We start from the raw sequence: 20601 nt of genomic DNA on the forward strand, positions 1-20601 counted from the left end.
TAATATTTCTCTACTTAATTTTGTTATCTAAAGTGGCAAAGATGGCCAACCCTGAACCTGTAGGATATGAATAATTTGGTTTAGGTAATAGGGACAATGATTATATTTTTCAAGGGTTCACTCATATAAAGAAGAGCAATTCCTTGACCACCTCATATAAAGAAGCTGCCTTCTCATTACCCTGTTATATATATCACTCCCCTTTTTAAAATTCCTATCACCCTATTTTTTAAAATTTCTGTATACTTATAATCTAAACCTTGTTTTAATATCCTCCCCCTTTTTGTTTCTTCCCTCCAAGAGGTCCCAAGAGGACTTAGTTTTGTTCACTGCTCTATCCACAGTACCTGGAATAGGCTCTGGCACATTGTGGTTGCTCAATTTATTATATTAAAAAAATGAGTGGAATCCTTAACTACTTAGAAAGCCACAAGCAATTCTGCATTCTCATTAGTGACTTCAAACTCCTTTCTTACCATACTCAGGAAATAAGAGTCCTTATTTCATTTTCCTTAAGTTATTGAAAACCAAAAAATGAAGTCGGTTTTACTCTCTTTACTGATAAACCTACCGTACTCTAGTTTACACTTTTCTTTGTCAAGTATTCCCTTCAGCACAATTACACATTTAAACTGGTGGTTACCCAGATAACTAAACACCACAAGATTAGGAGGGTAAGCCTTTGGACGTTTTTTCTCAAAAACAGAATTTAACACATCTATATCAAAAGTATGAGGCTAACATGACGAATAGTTGTTGTCTTATCCCAATACTTAGAGCAGTGGTTCTCAACCTTTCTAATGCCGCGACCCTTTAATACAGTTCCGCAAGTTGTGGTGACCCCAACCATAAAATTATTTTCGTTGCTACTTCATAACTGTAATTTTACTACTGTTATGAATCGTAATGTAAATATCTGTGTTTTCCGATGGTCTTAGGCGACCCTGCTAGCAGTTCTGCTAGCGACCCTGCTGCTGTAGAGCCTAAGACCATCGGAAAACACAGATATTTGCATTACGATTCTTAACAGTAGCAAAACTACAGTTATGAAGTAGCAACGAAAATAATTTTATGGTTGGGGGTCACCACAACATGAGGAACTGTATTAAAGGGTCGCGGCATTAGAAAGGTTGAGAACCACTGACTTAGAGAAAGGTAAATTATAACATTTATCTAACCTATGCCTAAACCTGAAATGAACAGCATTAAAGCCTCACTGTCAGCATTATTAAGCTCTTCCATGAAAGCCAAAGAAGGGGACCTACTAAGGCTCACAAACTGGAGCAGGCCTCTGTATCTTTTTGGGGAGTAATCTTCATTTCAACAAATCACAGGAATCTATGTGGGAGGCCTGTTTAGTACTCTGCTGAGCCTGTTACCTTCTTTTATTTTCCTGGCCATCAGTGAATATTTGTTCTTCTTCCTCCACTGTTCTTTTCTTCCTCTCTTTGAGGGCACTCAGTACAGTCTCCTTTGCACATGGGTCTGGAGCATTACTTGATGGTGAGGACAGTGTTGAGCTAATTAACTGCTCTGTTCTGCAATGAAAGACAAGAGTCTAGCCTTAAGATATTTTAATTACCACGTCATATAGCACAGTCTTCATGGAAAATCAGAAGCTAGCTAACAAGCAACAGTGTAATTTATACATTCACAGAAAATGCCCTTAGCAATTAAAGCTACAATGTGAGGCAAAAATACTAGAAAATAAGAGATAGTTCAATGACTCAAATTTGAGATTTCTCATTTAAACACACAGGTACACTTTTTTTTTTTTCTTTATAGTTGTCTTGTCAGAGAAACAACCATGTAAGAATAAAGTGGACACAAAAAGGAGTCTATTTTTCCAACAGTAATACTTACATTGGAGAACGAGTCAATTTGCTATCAGGAGGAGCAATCCTCACTGTCACTGGACTGCACACCATCTTGGAATTATGAGGAGATAGCACAGTCTTCTTGTGATAACCATTCCAGGACACTGTGGGAAGTACCCCCAGAAAGGAATATTGGGCCTGTTGAATTGGATATTGTCTTCGAGGTGTTATTAAAAACCGATTTGATAAAGTTCCACAATCCCTGTGGAGAATAGGAGACATATTATGGAACCAAAATGCTTAAAAGAATGTCAGAAAATTAACTGACTAAAGAACTATGTGGGTTCAGATATTTTCTAGAAAGCTTAAACCTCTAAGCAATACAAAACACAGAATTTTTATGGTAACTTCCCACACCATTCCATCTAGAGGCAGAAAGTGGCAGCTGCTTAAAAGCCATCCCTACCATGGACTTCAACAATTTGAGAGGGAAATTGAAAACCTTGCCCACACGAGCAAAACTACAATGGAAGAAAAGTGTGTATTAGGACACACAGGGAGAAACTTAAAATACCCTTCAATCTTTTCAATAAATCATCAGTAATGTACCAGAGTTAAATATTTTTCAACACCCAAATGTTCATCTTCCCAACTAAATTTACTTATCAAGAACCTTATGTCTGGCTGGTATGGCTCAGTGGTTGAGAGTCAACCCAGGAACCAAGAGGTCACGGTTTGATTCCTGGTCAGGGCACATGACCAGGTTGCAGGCTCCTTCCCTGGTGGGGGGCATGCAGGAGGAAGCCCACTGATCATGGATATTTTTATTTCTCTACTAGAGGCCCGGTGCATGAAATTTGTACATGGGTAGTGTTCCTAGGCCTGGCTGGTGATCAGGGCCAACTGGGACCTGCTGGCTGCTGGCTGGTGCCTTCCTTCAATCCGCGCCGCCCCCTGGTGGTCAGCGCATGTCATAGTGAGCGATCAAACTCCAGAGGGGTCACTTTGCATATTAGCCTTTTATATATATATAGAAGATACATCCCTCTCCCTCTCTCTCTAAAAAATAAAAAACATTTAAAAAAAAAGAACCTATTTTCATCAAACTTTTTGTATTCTCCGCTATTGAGATTAAATAAAAGTGTCTTGTTAATTTGATCATCTTTATCAAATTTTATTAATGGAAGAAGTGTTTCCTGGGAATACCTCTTTGAGCTCAGCTAAACTGATAAAATTTCTCTATGAGTCCAAAATATATATACTATATTTATAATACATATATGTATGTAACACATATATGTAATATATATAACATGTATAATATATATAGCACATACACACATATTACTATATGACTACACTCGAAAGATAAAGATATTTTCCCCCGAAGTAGGGGTATCTTAATGTTAACAAGTATTCTGCTAAATCTATACTGTACTAAAATTCAGACAGTTTTAAGAATTGGAAGGAAGGGATCAGCTGTGGCATCACATCTCATTCCAAAGGTTAAATAGGGTGGAGGGGGTGATGGGGGACGGTTGACATGCACCAAGATATTTAAAAGAGGTCAAACGACACAGAATCTACCTTGGACTTGAAAGAAAACCTGATTTAAAGTCAAGTCCTCAATTCAAAGGCAGTCGATAGAGAGAGGAAGGTCTGGGGAAGATCAGCGTATCTTACCTGTGGGAAGGCCTCCTGGAGGGTCCAAAAAGAGGAGTGGGGTGAGAGGAGTGAATGTGATGAACGCGATGAACCGAGTGACCGGGCGGCGAGGTGCGGGTGGGAGGGCGACGGATCTGCCTCTCCCGCAGGTTCCTGGCCTCCGGAACGGGGGCAGGCTGCGGGGGGCCGGGCTTGCCCTGGTAACTGCCCATAAGGAGCAGTTCAGCGGGGTCGGGTCCTTCGAGCAGGGTCCGCGGCTCTAGGAGGTTTCCGTTTACTGCCGACTTGGCCGGAGGCGAGGTGAACAGTATTCGCTGACGCCGCGCGTTCCGAACGAGCGAGGAGAAGGCGCGCGAACCTCGGGGCTCGCGGCTCAGTCCCCACCAGGCCGCGGTAGCCCCCACGGCCAGCCAGGCCAGCGCAGCCGCTGCCGGCACCAGGTACAGGACGAGGCCGAGCAGCGACAGACCGAGGAGCGCCGCCCCACCGCCACCCCAGCCCCGGGCCCGACAGTCCCTGACACTCGCTATGGGCCGCCGCCGCTCGCCTCCTCCAGGCGCCGCAGCCGCCGGAGACATCGCGGCTCCGCGCCGCGGAGAAGACTTAAATATCCCAGCGTGCACTGCGCCGCGCATTACGTCACTGGGGCGCCGGTTGCGTCACTGCATGCGCGACTTGGACGCGAGACCGGGAGGGGATACGCTACTGCTGGGCAACGCGGTAACCCGACCCAATTCGAAAAATGCGGCTTCCCTGGAAACTGAGTTCTGATTCTCCAGGCCTCCTGGCAAGTCCACCCGCACAGCACCCATCCAGAGGTGAGCCTGTGAAGAATCGGGTTAAAAGTAAAAGCTCCAGACAGCGACTATTCATGTAATTCTTAATCCGTGGTAACTTCGTGGGGGCTAAACTCTCCAGAAGAGATTATCAGGCACTTTTCACAATTGCTACCCGAGAGCGTGAGCTTTTTCCAGTTACCCTATTTTCTGCCAAAGTATAAACAGCTTAAGAGGGCTTACTTCGACAGAAACAGTGAAAAGACCAACCCAAACCAACCACCATTGTTAAATGTGGATCTAGTCTAGTTTTAATAAAATCCCTATCAAGTAGTCTAATAAACTGCAGATCCAACCCGGAGTTACGAGATAATTTTAGGTTCTGCAGTACAAGTTGGCAAAGTGAAACAGTTATCTACCAAATTTCACATCAAGGTCCAGAATCAATTTTGAAGATTTGTGACCAATTTGCCCAGGTTAAATTTGGTGACCTGAGGAAATAGATTAGTGGTTGTCTGGGGCTGGGGAGTGTGTTTGGTGGGGAAATGGAGAGTAACTGCTAAAGGGTAGAGTTTTCTTTTGGGGGGAAACAAAGTGTTTTAGAATTAGGTTATACTGATTGCTTCACAACTCTGAATTGTATCTTAATAACACTGTTAAACAAACTTGGTGGTCTGCCAATTCAGACTTTACTCTAGCTCAGCTTATTCATTGGTATACATTAAAAACATTAATGGAGAAAAGACAGGTTCTCTGATCTCTAGAAGCCCTCAGGTGAGTAGGGAAGAAAGACATGTAAGTAAAAAGTTAAGATGCAATGTGGTGTGATAATAGAGGCACAAAAAGAGAAGGAATGATAAAGGGTAAGATGGGCTGGGAGGTGCTACTTGAGCTGAGAAAACTGGTTAAAGTAGGTTTAAGGCAGATGAAAGAACATTGCACAGAAGCACAGAGATGGCAAGTACTTTGATACAAGGTTCTCCAAGTAGATAAGTATGGATGGAGATTAGGATGTTTGGGGGAATAGGGAGGTTGAAAAGATAGACAGGGCTCAGTAACAATGCATCTGGAGCAACTTGGAAAGATGAGAAAAGCAAGCAATTCTCCTCCCGAACTCACTGTCAGGGCAATTCTGCTTCTTCTTTGAAAAGAAAAGGGGATGGGCTGTGTTGCTTAAGAAAAAAATCATCAGTGTCAATGGAACATTGGGACAAAAGCCAAGTTGCAGAAGGCTAAACAGTGAATGGAAGGTGAGAAAATGGAGGCAGTAACTACAGATTTCCCATTCAAGATACTTGGATAATAGGAGAAGAAGAGAGATAATATCTAACTCAGCAAGAGTCCTTTAAGTTATAATATATTACTGGAATTGGGAGGAGCCAGATATAAAAGCCATCAGTGTAAAGTTGCCACAGACTAAGTAAGATTACTTGGGAATTAATGCAGATAGTTCCAAGGCCTGAACTCTGGGGCACCCCTGTGTTTAGAGGTCAAAGAAATGGGCACAAAAACATAAATAATTTCATAAAACATTCATAAATTTAACACTTCTGTATGGGAAGACAACATAGGCAGCTAAAAGACAAGCCAAGATTAGGGGTGGAGGATCTAATTCACATAACCAAAAAAGGATTAGTAACTAGAATTTCTAAGGAATTTCTAAGAATCAATAACAAAAAGATATCCCAACTTTGAAAAAAAATGCTATTTATTGACTAGGAAGCCCAAATTGCCAATAATAAATAAATACATACATATATATATGTGTATGTGTGTACATATATGTTTAACCTCATTAGTAGTCTAGGAAATGTTTATTGATGTAACAAAATACCATTTTGCATTCACTTGCAGAAGTAGAAAAATTAGTTCAACAGATAAAATTTTGGCATGGGTGTGGAAAAAATGGAACTCATGCTGTTTGTGGGTTTGTAGAACAGTATAATTTGACAGTACCTAGTAAGGTTGAAGAAATATGTATCTTATAACCCTGCAATTCCATTTCCAGGTACAAAGATAGTCATTAAAGCATCATTTATATTAGTGACAATTTGAACACACTAATATCTAATGTCTACCAACGCAAGGATGATTAGTGGTATAATCTATATATATAAAAGCCTAAGCAACCGTCTGACTGTCTGACTAGTAGCTATGAAGTGCTATGACCACCAGGGGGCAGATGCTTCGACTGGTAGCTATGATGTGCACTGACCACCAGAAGGCAGATGCTCAGTGCAGGAGCTGCCAAGCTGTGGTGACTTGGCAGCTGTGGTTCTCAGGTGATGCACCTGGAAGCAGAGAGGAGGGAGCCCAATTCTGGGATGCGTCACCCGAGAGCCACCCTCTCGCAATCCGAGACCCCTCGGGGGATGTTGGAGAGCTGATTTTTGGCCCGATCCCTGCAGGCCAGGCCAAGGGACCCCACCGGTACACGAATCCGTGCACTGGGCCTCTAGTTCATATTATAAAATACTATAAAAGCAGATGAAAACTAACAACCTTTCCAGCCATGATTAAGAGACACCAAACTAGTCCTCCTATCATAAACAACTGTAAAAATGGACAAAATATTTGAGGCAACTACTTTCAGGCAGAGGTCAACAGGAAGCACAAGACTGCTCACTGAGAGGAAACTCATGAAGTGAGCCCCAATATCACTTAGATCCTCTACTTGAGGACAATTTCCTAACTGTAGTACAGAGGGCAAAAGTCTGAGCAGAGGGATTTCTATTGGGCTAAGGAGGCAGAGATCAGACTTTGGGATAGCTGAAATGGCTGGAATCCATTGGGCAGAGCAAGGGGAAGGAGGGCACCATGCAGACAGGGAGTTCCAGAAGTCTATGTGTGAGTCCCCTTCAGATCTGTGGCTGAAGGCTGTTGAGACAGTTAATTTTATGTCTCAACTTGACTGAGCTATGGGTTGCCCAAATATTTAGTTAAACATTATTTGCAGGTGTGTCTGTGAGAGTGTTTCTGGATGAGAATAACACTGGAATTGGTAGACTCAGAAGATGGCCCTTTCCACAATAAGTGGGCCTCGAACAGTCTGTTGAAGGCCTGAATAGAACAAAAAGGCTGAGCAAGAATTCTTTATGCTTGAATGTCTTTGAGCTGGGGGCATTGGTCTTCCATACTTTCAGACTTGGACTTGGACTGAAACTCACACTATTGGCTCTTCTGCTTTTTATGCCTTTGGCCTTGGACTGGAATTACATTATCAGCTATCCTGGGTTTCCACTGGCTGACTACAGATCTTGGGACTTCTGAGCCTCTATAATTGAGTGAGTCAATTCCTAATAATAATAAATATAGGGTTGTGTGTGTGTGTGTGTGTGTGTGTGTGTGTGTGTCCATCTTACTGGCTGTTTCTCTGGAGAATCCTGAATAAATACAGTGAGGCTGTAAATAGACAGAGTGAGATCACTTGAGGCTTACCAGAAAGCAGGTACTATAAGGGGTTGAGATTAGAACAGAGATCCTAGAGTTAGAGTAGTCATGGGATAAGAGCATTGCCAGGGAAATTCTTGTCCTGCCAAAGGGGAGAGATCTTATAAATGCATCTTTAACATCCTTGGCATCCAGCTGAAACAGCAGAAAGGTTACATCTTAGGTTAAAGACCAGAGTGCAGAGTAGGAGCTACTCTAGGTTGATCCTAATAAAGCCTAAAATCAAACCATGACAAGCTCCACAGGAAAAGATTTTGGAGGTTGGGTCTTACCAAGTTAGTGGGGCTTGGGAAACCATTTAGGCTCTCCACTGATCTGTAAAAACAAAACCAAGCCTAAACAAGTGTAAGATCATTAGCCAGTAATAAAATTGCCTACTAAAATAAGGATTCATGTATGGTACTTCATGGAGAGGTAACAGACTCCAGTGTATTGTTCACAATGCACAATATTCAATAAAAAGTCATTTAGACAAAAATACAAACAAACAAGAAAATATGACCTATAGTCTAGAAAAACAGCAATATATAGAAATGAATCCAAATGTTACACTTAGCCAACCAAGACTGTAGATATGTCCAAAGAATTATAGGAAAACATGGTTTTAATGAGTGAATATGTAAACAATCCTTACAGAGAAATGAAAATTATATTGGAAACAAACATACTAAAAAATAAAATAATTGAAAAATTCACTGAATAGGCTTAATCGCAAATTGGAGATAGAAAAATAAAGTCAGGAAACTTAAAAGACAGATAAGTAGAAACTAAAATTTAAAAATCTGCATATAAGTGAACTTGCACAGTTCAAACCAGAGTTGTTCAGGGTCAATTGTATCTTTGATTTGCAGTTGGGAATCCGCATATGCAGAGAGAAAATTAAAGTTATACACGTATTTTTGCCCTGGCCAATGTGGCTCAGTTGGTTGAGCATCCTATGAGGTTGCCTGTTTGATTCCTGGTCAGAGCACATTCTCAGGTTGTGGGATCCATCCCCAGTAGGGGGCCTGTAGGAGGCAGCTGATCAATGTTTCCCTCTCCCTTACTCTTTAAAATCAATAAAAGTATATTTATAAAAACATTATATTTATTTTCAACTAGGAAATTTCTCAACATGATAAAAGGTATTTATGAAAATTCCACAGCTAAGCATACATGGTGAAAGACTGAAAGCTGTACCTATAAAATCAAGAACAAGACAAGGATGCATGATTTAACTACTGCAATTCAACCCTACACTAGAAATTCTAGTCAGAGATGTTAGTTAAATAAGAAAAAGAAATAAAAGGCATCCAAATTCCAAAGGAGGAAGTAACACTATCTGTTTCTGTAGATGACATGATCCTATGTATAAAAGAAATCCCAAAGAATTAACAAGAAAGCCATCACAGATAATAAACATAGTCAACAAAATTGTAGGGTATAAGATCAATTCACAAAAATCAGTCATGTTTGTAAACACCAGCAATAAATAATCTAAAAAGGAAATTCAGAAAGCAGTTCCATTTATAATAAAATGTAAAATAAGAATAAAATACCCAGGAATAAATTCAACCAAAGAGGTGAAAGATTTGTACACTGAAAACTACAAAATGTTGCTGAAATTGAAGAAGACCTAAACAAATGAAAAGACATACCATATTTATTGGAAGACTTAATATTGCTAAGATGGCAATACTACTCACGCAATCTAAAGATTCAATGGATTGTTAAAGTTTCTACAGCCTTTTTTGCAGAAATGGAAAAGTCAATCCTCAAATTCACATGGAATTGTGAGGGGCAGTTTGGGCCCCAAATAGCCAGAACAGTATTGAAAAAGAACAAAGTTGGAGGACTCATGCTTCCCAATTTCAAAAGTTATACAAAGCTACAGTAAACAAAACAGCGTGGCTTTTGGGATACAGGCAGATACATAGATCAGTGGAAACAAACAGAGTCCCAATATAATTATGCCCAATTAATTTTGAACAAGGGTGCCAGGTCCCTTCAATAGAGAAAAAAAGAGTCTCTTCAACAAATGGTGCTGGGACAACTGTATTTCCACATGAAAAAGAATGAAGTGAAACTCTGCTTCATACCACATGTAAAAATTGACTCAAAGTGGATCAGTAACCTAAATATAAGGACTAAGATCACAAGATGGCGGCATAGTTAAACAACTAATCTGCTGCCTCACACAACAATTTCAAAAATACAACTAAAAGACAAAAACATCTACCACCCAGAACCATGGGAAAGCTGGCTGAGTGGAAGATTTACAACTAAGAAGAGAAAGAAGCACAATCGCTGAAAAGCTGAGGTACGGAGGCACGCGAATCGGGCCGGCGGCGGGCGGCTGGGTGCGCGGCTTTTCTTCAACCCGCAGGGAGACAAGCTCCCGATCACTCTGAAATCCAGTTTCTGGGGACACTCGGGGGACCCAGGCACCTACGGGGAGAAGCTGGACTCTCGGCCATTGGGTCGGAAAGTGAGAGTGACTTTTTTGCAGTGGTGCGCCCAGCAATCATTGTTTTACTGCGCTGGAGCGCAGGGCGCAGGGACTTGGAAACGTGGAAAGGCAGAGACAGCTGACGGCAGCCATTGCCGTTGGCCACGCCCCAGCCTAGTGACGCCCTGAGACCCCACCCAGCCCAGAGGCCCCCCCCTGAGGCCCCGCCCCGCACATTCTACAAACCCACCCCAGCTCCACACAGTGGCTTTTGCATATAAATGGCCTGTTCTGGAGCAGCTTAACCAACTGCAGCTCCAGTCAGACTGCTCCAAAACCACCCAAGCAAAGGAGGAGAAAACTAGCCCTTACTGTAGCTCCTGCTGGGGGACACACAGTACACAAGGGTACACCAACAGTGTCCACCTCAAGTAACTGGGAGGCTGACCCGTTGAACCAATAGGACACCTAGTACACAAAACTACCCTACCAACTTAGGGAAGCAGAGAATATGAGAAGGCAAGGAAACAGATCACAAACCAAAGAAATGGAGGAGAACAAGCGACTGGACATAGAGTTCAAAACCACGGTTATAAGGTTTTTCAAGAATTTCATGGAAAAGGCCGATAAATTCCATGAGGACCAACTAGAAATTAAACATACACTGACTGAGATAAAAAATATTATACAGAGACCCAAAAGCAGACTAGAGGATCGCAAGAATCAACTCAAAGATTTGGAATACAAAGAGGCCAAGGACACTCTTCCAGAGAAGCATGAAGAGAAGAGAATTCAGAAAGTTGAAGATAGTGTAAGAAGCCTCTGGGACAACTTCAAGCGAACCAACATCAGAATTATGGGGGTACCAAAAGAAGAGAGAGAGCAAGATGCTGAAAACCTATTTGAAGAAATAATGAATGAAAACTTCCCCCACCTGATGAAAGAAATAGACTTACAAGTCCAGGAAGCACACAGAACCCCAAACAAAAGGAATCCAAAGAGGACCACACCGAGACACATCATAATTAAAATGCCAAGAGCAAAAGACAAAGAAAGAATCTTACAAGCAGCAAAAGAAAAACAGTTAGTTACCTACAAGGGAGCTCCCATACGATTATCAGCTAATTTCTCAACAGAAACCATGCAGGCCAGACGGGAGTGGCAAGAAATATTCAAAGTGATGAATAGCAGGAACCTACAACCAAGACTACTCTACCCAGCAAAGTTATCATTCAGAATTGAAGGTCAGATAAAGAGCTTCACAGATAAGAAAAAGCTAAAGGAGTTCATCACCACCAAACCAGCATTATATGAAATGCTGAAAGGTATTCTTTAAAAAGAGGAAAAAGAAGAAGAAAGATAAAAATTATGAACAACAAATACATATCTATCAACAAGTGAATCTAAAAGTCAAGTGAATTAAAAATCAGAGGAACAGAATAAACTGGTGAACTTACTAGAATCAGGCATAGAATGGAAGTGGATTGATAATTCTCAGGGGGAAAGGGGTGTCTGTGTGGGGAGTATGGGAAGAGACTGGACAAAAATCATATGCCTATGGATAAGGACAGCGGGGGGGGGGAGGTAAGGGAAGAGGGGGGGTAGGAACTGGGTGGTGGGGAGATATGTGGGGAAAAAGTAGAAACAATTGTAATCTGAACAATAAAGATTCATTAAAAAAAAAATATAAGGACTAAGATCACAAAACTTGTGGAAGAGAACACAGGTAAAAATCTTCATGACCTTGGATTTCATACCAAAAGCATTAACAACAAAAGAAAAAAATCTGGCCTCAACAAAATTTAAAACTGTGCATCAAAGGACATTATCAAGAAAGTGCAAAGACAGTCCACAGAATGGGAGAAAATATTTGCAGATCGTATATCTGATAAATGTTTAATATCCAGAATATTATAGCATACCTCCAACAACAACAAAAAGAGAGTCCAATTAAAAAATGGGCGGTGGACTCAGACATTTCTCCAAAGACAAATGGCCAACAAGCACATGAAAAGATGCTCAATATCATTATTCATTAGGGAAATGCAAATCAAAACCACAATGAGGTGCATTTCACACCCACTACGATGGCTGTAATTAAAGAAAAAGGAAATAAGTGTTGGTGAGGATGTGGAGAAATTGAAACCCTCATATAATAATGCTGTAGAAGACAGTTTGGCAGTTCCCCAAAAATTAAACATAGAATTACTATATGACCCATAAAATTTCACTCCCAAAAAATGGAAAGCAAGAATTTGAAAAGATTGCCAATTAAAAATATGCCCATCAAAAAACAAAGGACTTGATTTTTTTCCAACAAACGTGAAAAGGTACTCAATATCACTAATCATTGGAGAAATGCATATTAACCCTACCAGACCTGAGGCCCTGAACCTAACTGTCCCCTATACCTGGGCTCCTGAGCATTAAAGAGAAAAAAACCAACATGATATAGAAAAATGTTAGTTACATGCAAACAAGTGGTTAGAATAAGATGGAACTTGGAGACATTGTAGAAAATAGGTCTACCTTTCATCTAGCGCCAATATTCCACCTTTGTGTGCCAATCCACCCAGCAGGATGAGCCTTGTTTCACACAGAGGTACTTCTTGCAAAGTGAGCACCAGATGTTGCTCTTCACCCTCTTGCATGGATTGTCTTTGTAAGACACTCCAGGATTTTGCTTGTACCTGGAGTGCTTTTCCATGCACACAACACAGATATGATTAGACGATGTCCCAGGGGGAATCTCTGGAAAATGATTGCCTGGGGTCATCCATTGAGGGCAGGGTTCCTTTTGTGGGTGGCGGTGGGCTGATGTCCCGTATCCACCAATAAGTTGCAGGCACAATTTCTGAATATATCTGGTGAAATAAACTGGCTTTTTTGAAGCCGCTTGCTGCTTTGAAGCATACAAGATATAAGAATTATAACTGGCCCACATAAAAAATTTTATGAAAAGCCGCCAGGGCCAGCGGTAATGATGACGAGACCGGTGAAGGCGGGTTATCTGGTCATTTTTGTCACAGCCACCCATATATTTATTATAGTCCTTCACCAGCTGTGGCATCTGTATTTCTTGCACACTGCCATCTTTATTTCTTCTGTTTATTACTACCTTTTGGGCTGGATCGTGGTAGTTCGAAATAAATGTGATGGGCTTTCTATCCTGCCAAACTAAACATGTTACACTTTCTTGACATAGATAGCGACAGTCACCCCTAGCAAGTTTTTTTTTACACTTTTCAGCGACTTAGGAAACTGCTTCCGGTTTTGCTGCAGGTTTCCCACAATTCCTGTGTGTAATTCTGACAGTGCATATTTAGCAAGGGTTACAGAGTTGTAGAACCCGTCCATGACAAGTACATGAGATTTATTTTCCATTGAACATGAGGTCAGGAGACGAACAACTGTATTTCCTACTGCGCCCAAATCTTTTATAGGCATTGGTGCAGCACCAGTGTAGATTTCTGCATTCAAAATGTAGCCAGTCTCACCTTCACAGAGAAGGAAAGACTTGATGCCCCACTTTGTGGGCTTATCCTTGATATACTGCTTGATGGCCAAGCGGTTTTTTGTCAGGATCATCCCCTCATCTAGGCTCAAACGTTGCTTTGGCAGATAGAAGTGGAGAAACTTGGGGAGCAGACTTTCCAAGAAAGGCCTAACTTGATATATTCTATCTGTCTTATCGATATCTGTGTCTTCCTCATCAATTATGTGTAAAAAACTCCAAAGGGCCAAGAATCTATCTCGAGTCATAACATTTCGAAATCCGGGAGTAAACCCAACAAAGTCAGAGCCCTCATTTGTCCAATAATCCCAATAGCTGGGCTTCATACATAAGTATTCCATATAGATCCTCAGTCCAAGAAAAGCCTTCATTTCTTCCACTGTGGCATCCTTGAAATTTTTGGCATTGTAGGAGGTGGGCTTTGCTATATGCAATTGGTGGGCCCGGAGGTTGGTTTTCTCTGTCAAATTTTGCCAGAAAGTATCATCCAAAAACAAGGATAAAAAGTCAATCGGTTCACTCTCCTCTGTGATAGATCCAGGAATGTTCACTGGGCCTTTTCCATCCTCATTGAAATTCAGATCTGTATTTGGTGATACAAAATTCCTTGTTCAACCTTCAACACCACCTAGATCTCCCCCATCAGCTGTTTGAGGGACACGCCCCCCTTCTCTTACTATTGATCTAGCTCTAGATCTATAAGGTTCAAGATTCTCCTCATCACTTGAGCTCTCACTGTCTGTGTCACTTGAACTGGAAACGTATTCTTGATGAAATTCTGACTCCTCAGAGTCTGAATCAACCAAAGTATCGATCACCTGTTGGACTGTGATAAGCCTAGACCTACTTCGCTTTCCTGTTGAAGTGCTTGGTTCATCAGCCGCTTGTTTCATTGTGAATTTTCAGAATTTTTTCACGTTAAACCACACAAAGTCAATTCAAACACATGGGGGCAGACATTTGCAATGGCTAACCATGAGGTTTGATCATGATTGGTTGGTTATTTTTAGTTTGTGACGCATTTTTTTCATGTACTAGGCAAAGTACCGAAAATTAGGTACAGTGGTATAGCAGCAGATTCGGAAATTACCGAAAAATCGGTACAGCGGTCTGGTAGGGTTAAAACCACAGTGAGATATTGTCCCACATCCATTAGGATGTCTAATATTAAAAAAACACAAGTGTTTGTGAGATATGAAGAAATTAGAATCCTTGTACACTGATGGTAGGATTGTAAAATGTTGCAAGTGCTACAGAAAATAGTATGGAGTTTCCTCAAAATTAAAAATAGAACTACCAGATATCCAGCAATTCACTTCTGGGTATATATATGTCTGAAGGAATGAAATCACTGTCTTGAAGAGATAGCTGCATCTCCGTGGTCATTGCCATATTATTCACAATACCAAGACTTGCAAACAACCTTAGTGTCTACCAATAGATGAATGGATAAAGAAAATGTGGAAGGTATACACAATGAAATATTCAGCCATAAAAAAAGAAAATCCTGGCTTTTTGACCACATGGATGGACCTTCAGAGAATTATGCAAAGGGAAATAAGTCAAACAGAGAAAGACAAATACTGTATGTTCTCACTTATATGTGAAATCTAAAAAAGCCAAACTCATAGAAATAGAGAGTAGAGTGGTAGTTGTCAGGGGCTGAGGGAAACGGAGATATGTTGGTCAAAGGGTACAAACTTCCATTTTAAGATGAATGACTTCTGGGGATTGAATGTACATAATGTGACTATAACAGTACTGTATTATATACTTGAAAGTTAAGAGAATCGATCTTATATGTTATCAGCACACAGAGACACACAAATGGTAATTATGTGAGGAAATGGAAGTGTTACCTAACCTTATTGTGGTGATAATTCCATAATACAGGCAGTCCTCGGGTCATATCAGACTTGACATACATCATTTCTGATTATGTCGCCATCTCCCATTTATTTATAAAAAGAAAAAGTTCCATCATTTTGACGAATGTACATATGTGCTTTTTCATTATTTATTTACCACAAGTAAAGGTCAGGATTTGTTATCTTTCTTTTAAATTTTTTTTACTGTTTCACTTCATTACTGCTGTGTATGTGCTCCATGGGAGTGACATAGGTGCTTATGTAGGTGAGTTCTGACATGGCGAAAATCGAGTTACGCTGCGCCATAGGAACGGATCTCTGATGTAACCCGAGGACCTACTGTATGTATGTTTACATATATATACATATATATATATATCAAGACATGTTATAAACCTTAAATTTACGTTATCTATATATATAAAAGGCTAATATGCAAAGTGTCCCCTCAGGAGTTCGACCAGGAGCCCAGGAGTTTGATCACTTGCTATGACGTGCACTGACCACTAGGGGGGCAGCACGGAACGAAGGAAAGCCCCAGCCAGCAGCTGGAAGGTCCCGATCAGCCCTGATCACTGGCCAGGCCTAGGGACCCTACCCATGCATGAATTTTGTGCACTAAGCCTCTAGTATATCAATAATATCTCAATAAAGCCAGGGGGAAATGACAATGTAGTGTATGGCTTATATCATATGTAAAACTAAAATACATAACAGAAGGACACAACAACAGAAGGGTTGGACAAAAGTAGGTTTACAGTTGTTTGTATGGAAAATATACAGTAATCTATATAAAGAGCCAGGGTTCGTAACGTCTAAAACTACCAAACAAACGACTGAACACCGGAAGTCAGTCCTGCAGTCAGTGCTGGGTCACAGCGGCAATCCAGCACTGATACCGTGCTGTAGGCGCCATGGTGACCCAGCTCTGACTGCAGAGGGGGCTGCAGATTAGGCCCGGAGAGAGAAGCAGGGTCTGATCTGTAGCCTCCGTGGCAGCTGTTGATCAGCCCTTGCCTCTCTCCGGGCAACACCAGCAGCCCTGGGGGCTGCTGATCAGCCCCACCTCTCTGATCAGGCCTGGAGATAGGCCCGGAGACACTGACTGGCATAGAAACCGACCAATCAGCCCCAGCTGGTTTGGCTCAGTGGATGGGGCATCAGCCTGAGGACTGAAGGGTCTCGGGTTTGACTCCGGTCAAGGGCACATGCCCAGGTTGCAGGCTTAGTCCCCAGTAGGGGGCATGCGGGAGGCAGCCAAATGGTGATTCTCATCGTTGTTTCTCTCCCTCTCCCTTCCTCTCTGAAATCAATAAAAATATATATTTAAAAAAAGGAACTGACAAATCAGAAACAAAGCTGGGTGAACTGTGAGGAGCCAATGGCTGCCTAGGAGGCGGAGCTTTTGACACTGGCATAGAAACTGACCAATCAGAACCAAATCTGGGTGAACTGTGAGGAGCCAATGGCTACCTAGGAGGCGGAGCTTTTGACACTGACTGGCATAGAAACTGACCAATCAGAACCTAATCTGGGTAAACTATGAAGGCAGAACCTAAGGTGGGGGCTGAGGAGGGTTTTTAAGGGCAACAGCTGTTTGGTGTAAGGTGTAAGAAAGTGGTTCAAGCTGGGCGTAGTGGCGCGCGCCTGTAGCCCTAGCTACACGGGAGGCTGAGGCTGGAGGATTGCTCGAGCCCAGGAGTTCTGGGCTGTAGTGTGCTATGCCAATTGGGTGAACTGAGCAGGTCAAAGCTCCCATGCTGATCAGTAGTGGAATCGCGCCTGTGAATAGCCACTGCACTCCAGCCTGGGCAACATAGCAAGACCCTGTCTCTAAAAAAAAAATAAAAAAAAAATAGAAAGCAGTTCAATTTTTTAATGACCGGTTTGGCAGTATAGTGCATATGGCTGGCTATCAGTCCAGATATAGGGATTATGTATTTTTGTCTGCCAGGAGCATCTCCTCCTGCTGAAAAAGGCTCCCCCCGCATTTAAGCAATCCTATCCTATATAATCTATACTAATAAAAGGGTAATATGCTAATTAGACCGGGTTGATCGGCCATCTTCCAGACGTCCGACTTCCTTCTGGACAAAGCCATGGTCTGGGGAGGCCGAGGCAGAGGCAGTTAGGAGTGATCAAGCTGGCAGGGGAGGGGCGTTGGGGGTGAGATCAGGTCAGCAGGGGAGGGAAGATGGGGGCAACCAGGCCAGCAGGGGAGGGCAGTTGGGGGTGAGATCAGGCTGGCAGGGGAGGGCCATTGGGGGCAAGATCAGGCCAGCAGGGGAGGGCAGTTGGGGGCGAGATCAGGCTGGCAGGGGAAGACAGTTAGAGGCGACCAGGCAGGTGAGTGGTTAGGAGCCAGCGGTCCCAGATTGCGAGAGGGATGTCCAGCTGCTGGTAGTCGGACATCCCCCAAGGGGTCCCCGATTGGAGAGGGTCTAGGCTGGTCTGAAGGAACCCCCCCATGCATGAATTTTGTGCACCGGGCCACTAGTTGATAAATAATAACATAAAAATAAACTCTGTTTTGTGTACTCACAACTGAAAGCCTATTTTTGCCCCACCGGTATTATAAAATTCTTATGCTACACATAATGTGCCTACTATTACTTGAAGGTAGACTCTGATGAGTTAAAGATGTATACTATAAACTTTAAAGTAATCACTAAAATAACAAAACAAAGACATAGTTAAGTCAATAAAGGAGACAATGGAATAACAAAAAGTACTGGATTAATCTAAAAGTGCAGAATAAGAGGAACAAAAAACAAATACAAAATAAATAGTAAAATGATAAAAGTAAACTTAAAACGTTAATAACATTAAAAGTTAATGATCTTAGCTAGAGAGGGTCAATGGGAGGAAAAAGGGGACATTTATTGTTGTAATACTTTCAACAATAAAGAATTATTTTTTAAAAAGTTAATGATCTAAACACCCAATATACAGCCTTTGTAAGGTAGAAAACATTTAACAAAATTGAATACCCATTCATGATTAAATAAAAAATCTCCCAGCCCTAGCTGGTTGGCTTAGTGGATAGAGCGTCAGCCTGTGGACTAAAGGGTCCTGGGTTTGATTCCAGTCAAGGGCATATGCCTGGGTTGCAGGCTCGTCCCCAGTGGGGGGAGTGCAGGAGGCAGCCAATCAATGATTCCCTCTCATCATTGATGTTTCTATCTCTCTCTTCCTCTCCCTTCCTCTCTGAAATCAATAAAAAAATATATTAAAAAAAAAAAATCTCCCAGCAAGCTGGGACAAGAAAGGAACTTCCTTAACCTAATACAGGACAAGTTAGAAAGCTGAGGAAAAACTGTTCGGGACAAGGTAAGGATGTCTACTCTCATCAGTTCTATTCAACATTACCTGGGCAATAAAGGCACGAAAAAGAATGAGTTGACATACAAATTGTTAAAAAAGAAGTAGAAATGTTCTTTATTTGCAGATGACATGATTTTGTTCACAGAAAATCCCAAGCAATGTACAAAAACAAACCTTGCTAGAACTAATGAATGAATTTTAGCAAGATTACAGGAAAAACAGGGACAACATACAAAATCAATATGCTAGCAACAATCGAGATTTTATATTTAAAAATACAATACCAATTATAATAGCATAAGTACATGAAATACTTAGAGATAATTTTAATAAGATATGTGTAAGACTTCTACATTAAAATATTACACTAAATCTGCAAAACATTTTTGACAGAAATTAAAGATCTAAATAAGAGGACCAGAGTGAACATTCAATATTGTTAAGGTAGCCATTATCCTCATATTGATCTATCTATTCAGTAGAGTCCTAATGAAAAATCCCATTTGTTTGCGTGTTTTTTAGAAACTAACAAGCTGATTTAAAATTTACATGGCTATGCAGAGAACCCAGAATAGTCAAATCAATTTTGACAAAAGTAATAACAATAGCCCTGGTGGGTGGCTCAGTTGATTAGAGCATTGTCCCATACATCAAAAGGTTATGGGTTTGATTCCTGGTCCGGACACATACCTAGGTTTCAGGTTGGATCCGATTGGGGCACATGTGGGGGGTAACTAATTGATTTTTCCCTCTCACGTCAATGTCTCTCTTCCCTCTCCCCTCACCTTTCTCTCTCTAAAAATCAATAAAAGCATACCCTCGGTGAGGATTAAAAAAATAACAATAACAAAATTGGAGAACTTACACTACCAGACTTCAAGGCATCAGTAAAAATCATAGTATTCAAGACAGTATGTTGTTGACATAAACACAGACATGTAGCTCAATCGAACAGAATAGAGAATTCAGAAAAAGACTAATACGTATGTAGTCAACTGATGTTCTATATTGGCAGCATTGTAATGCACTGGATGTATTGGTTATCTATTACTGCATAACAAATTACCCCACAGCTTAGTGTCCTAAATCAACCCAAATTTCTTATGTTAGGGTCAGGAATTTGGGAGTGGCTTAGATAGGTGGTTCTGACTCAGGAATTTTTAATTTTAAAAATATATATTTCTTTATTGATCTCAGAGAGGAAGGGAGAAGGGGAGGGAGATAGAAACATCAATGATGAGAGAATCATCAATTGGCCGCCTCCTGCACACACCCCCAACTGGGGATCGAGCCCGCAACCCAGGCATGTGCCCCTGGCTGGAATCGAACCCAGGACCCCTCAGTCCACAGGCTGACGCTCTATCCACTGAGCCAAGCCGGCCAGGGCCTGGCTCAGGATTTTCATGAGGTGGCAGTCAAGACATCAATCAGTGAGGGCTCCAGTCACTAATAAAGGCTCAACTAAAGCTGTAGGATCTGCTTCTAAGATAGTTCACTTACATGGTTATTTGGAAGAAGCCTCAGTTCCTTGCCAGCTATTGGCAGAAGGCCTCAGTTCCTCCTCATGTCGATCTACGTAAGTCTGCTTAAGTGTGTCCTCACCACATGGCAGTTGGCTTCCCACAGAGGGAATAATCCAAGGAAGAGAAAGCAAGGGGGAACCACAGTGCCTTTTATGCCTTAATCTTGGGTCATACACCATCATTTCTTCATATTTTATTCATTAAAATCAAGTCATTTAATATAGCCCACACCTAAA

General features: G+C 41.5%; 1 protein-coding gene across 2 annotated transcripts in view; it reads right to left on the minus strand.

Annotated features, from left to right (window-relative positions):
• LOC103286032 (nuclear envelope pore membrane protein POM 121C) overlaps positions 1 to 20601 on the minus strand; it is a 49627-nt gene that overhangs the window by 16168 nt on the left and 12858 nt on the right. Inside the window, exons 1-3 of one of the 2 annotated variants that reach the window (XM_008141467.3) lie at positions 3501 to 4060; positions 1864 to 2079; positions 1380 to 1538 (exon numbers count right to left, since the gene is read on the minus strand). In XM_008141467.3, coding sequence (XP_008139689.2) covers positions 1380 to 1538; positions 1864 to 2079; positions 3501 to 4060 — 935 coding nt within the window. Of the gene's footprint in view, positions 1 to 1379; positions 1539 to 1863; positions 2080 to 3500; positions 4061 to 20601 lie in introns of those variants that run through there. The other variant, XM_054714850.1, reaches the window with a different exon arrangement.

This window comes from Eptesicus fuscus, chromosome 4 (genome assembly GCF_027574615.1).
Source record: "Eptesicus fuscus isolate TK198812 chromosome 4, DD_ASM_mEF_20220401, whole genome shotgun sequence".
NCBI classification, from domain to species: Eukaryota; Metazoa; Chordata; class Mammalia; order Chiroptera; family Vespertilionidae; genus Eptesicus; species Eptesicus fuscus.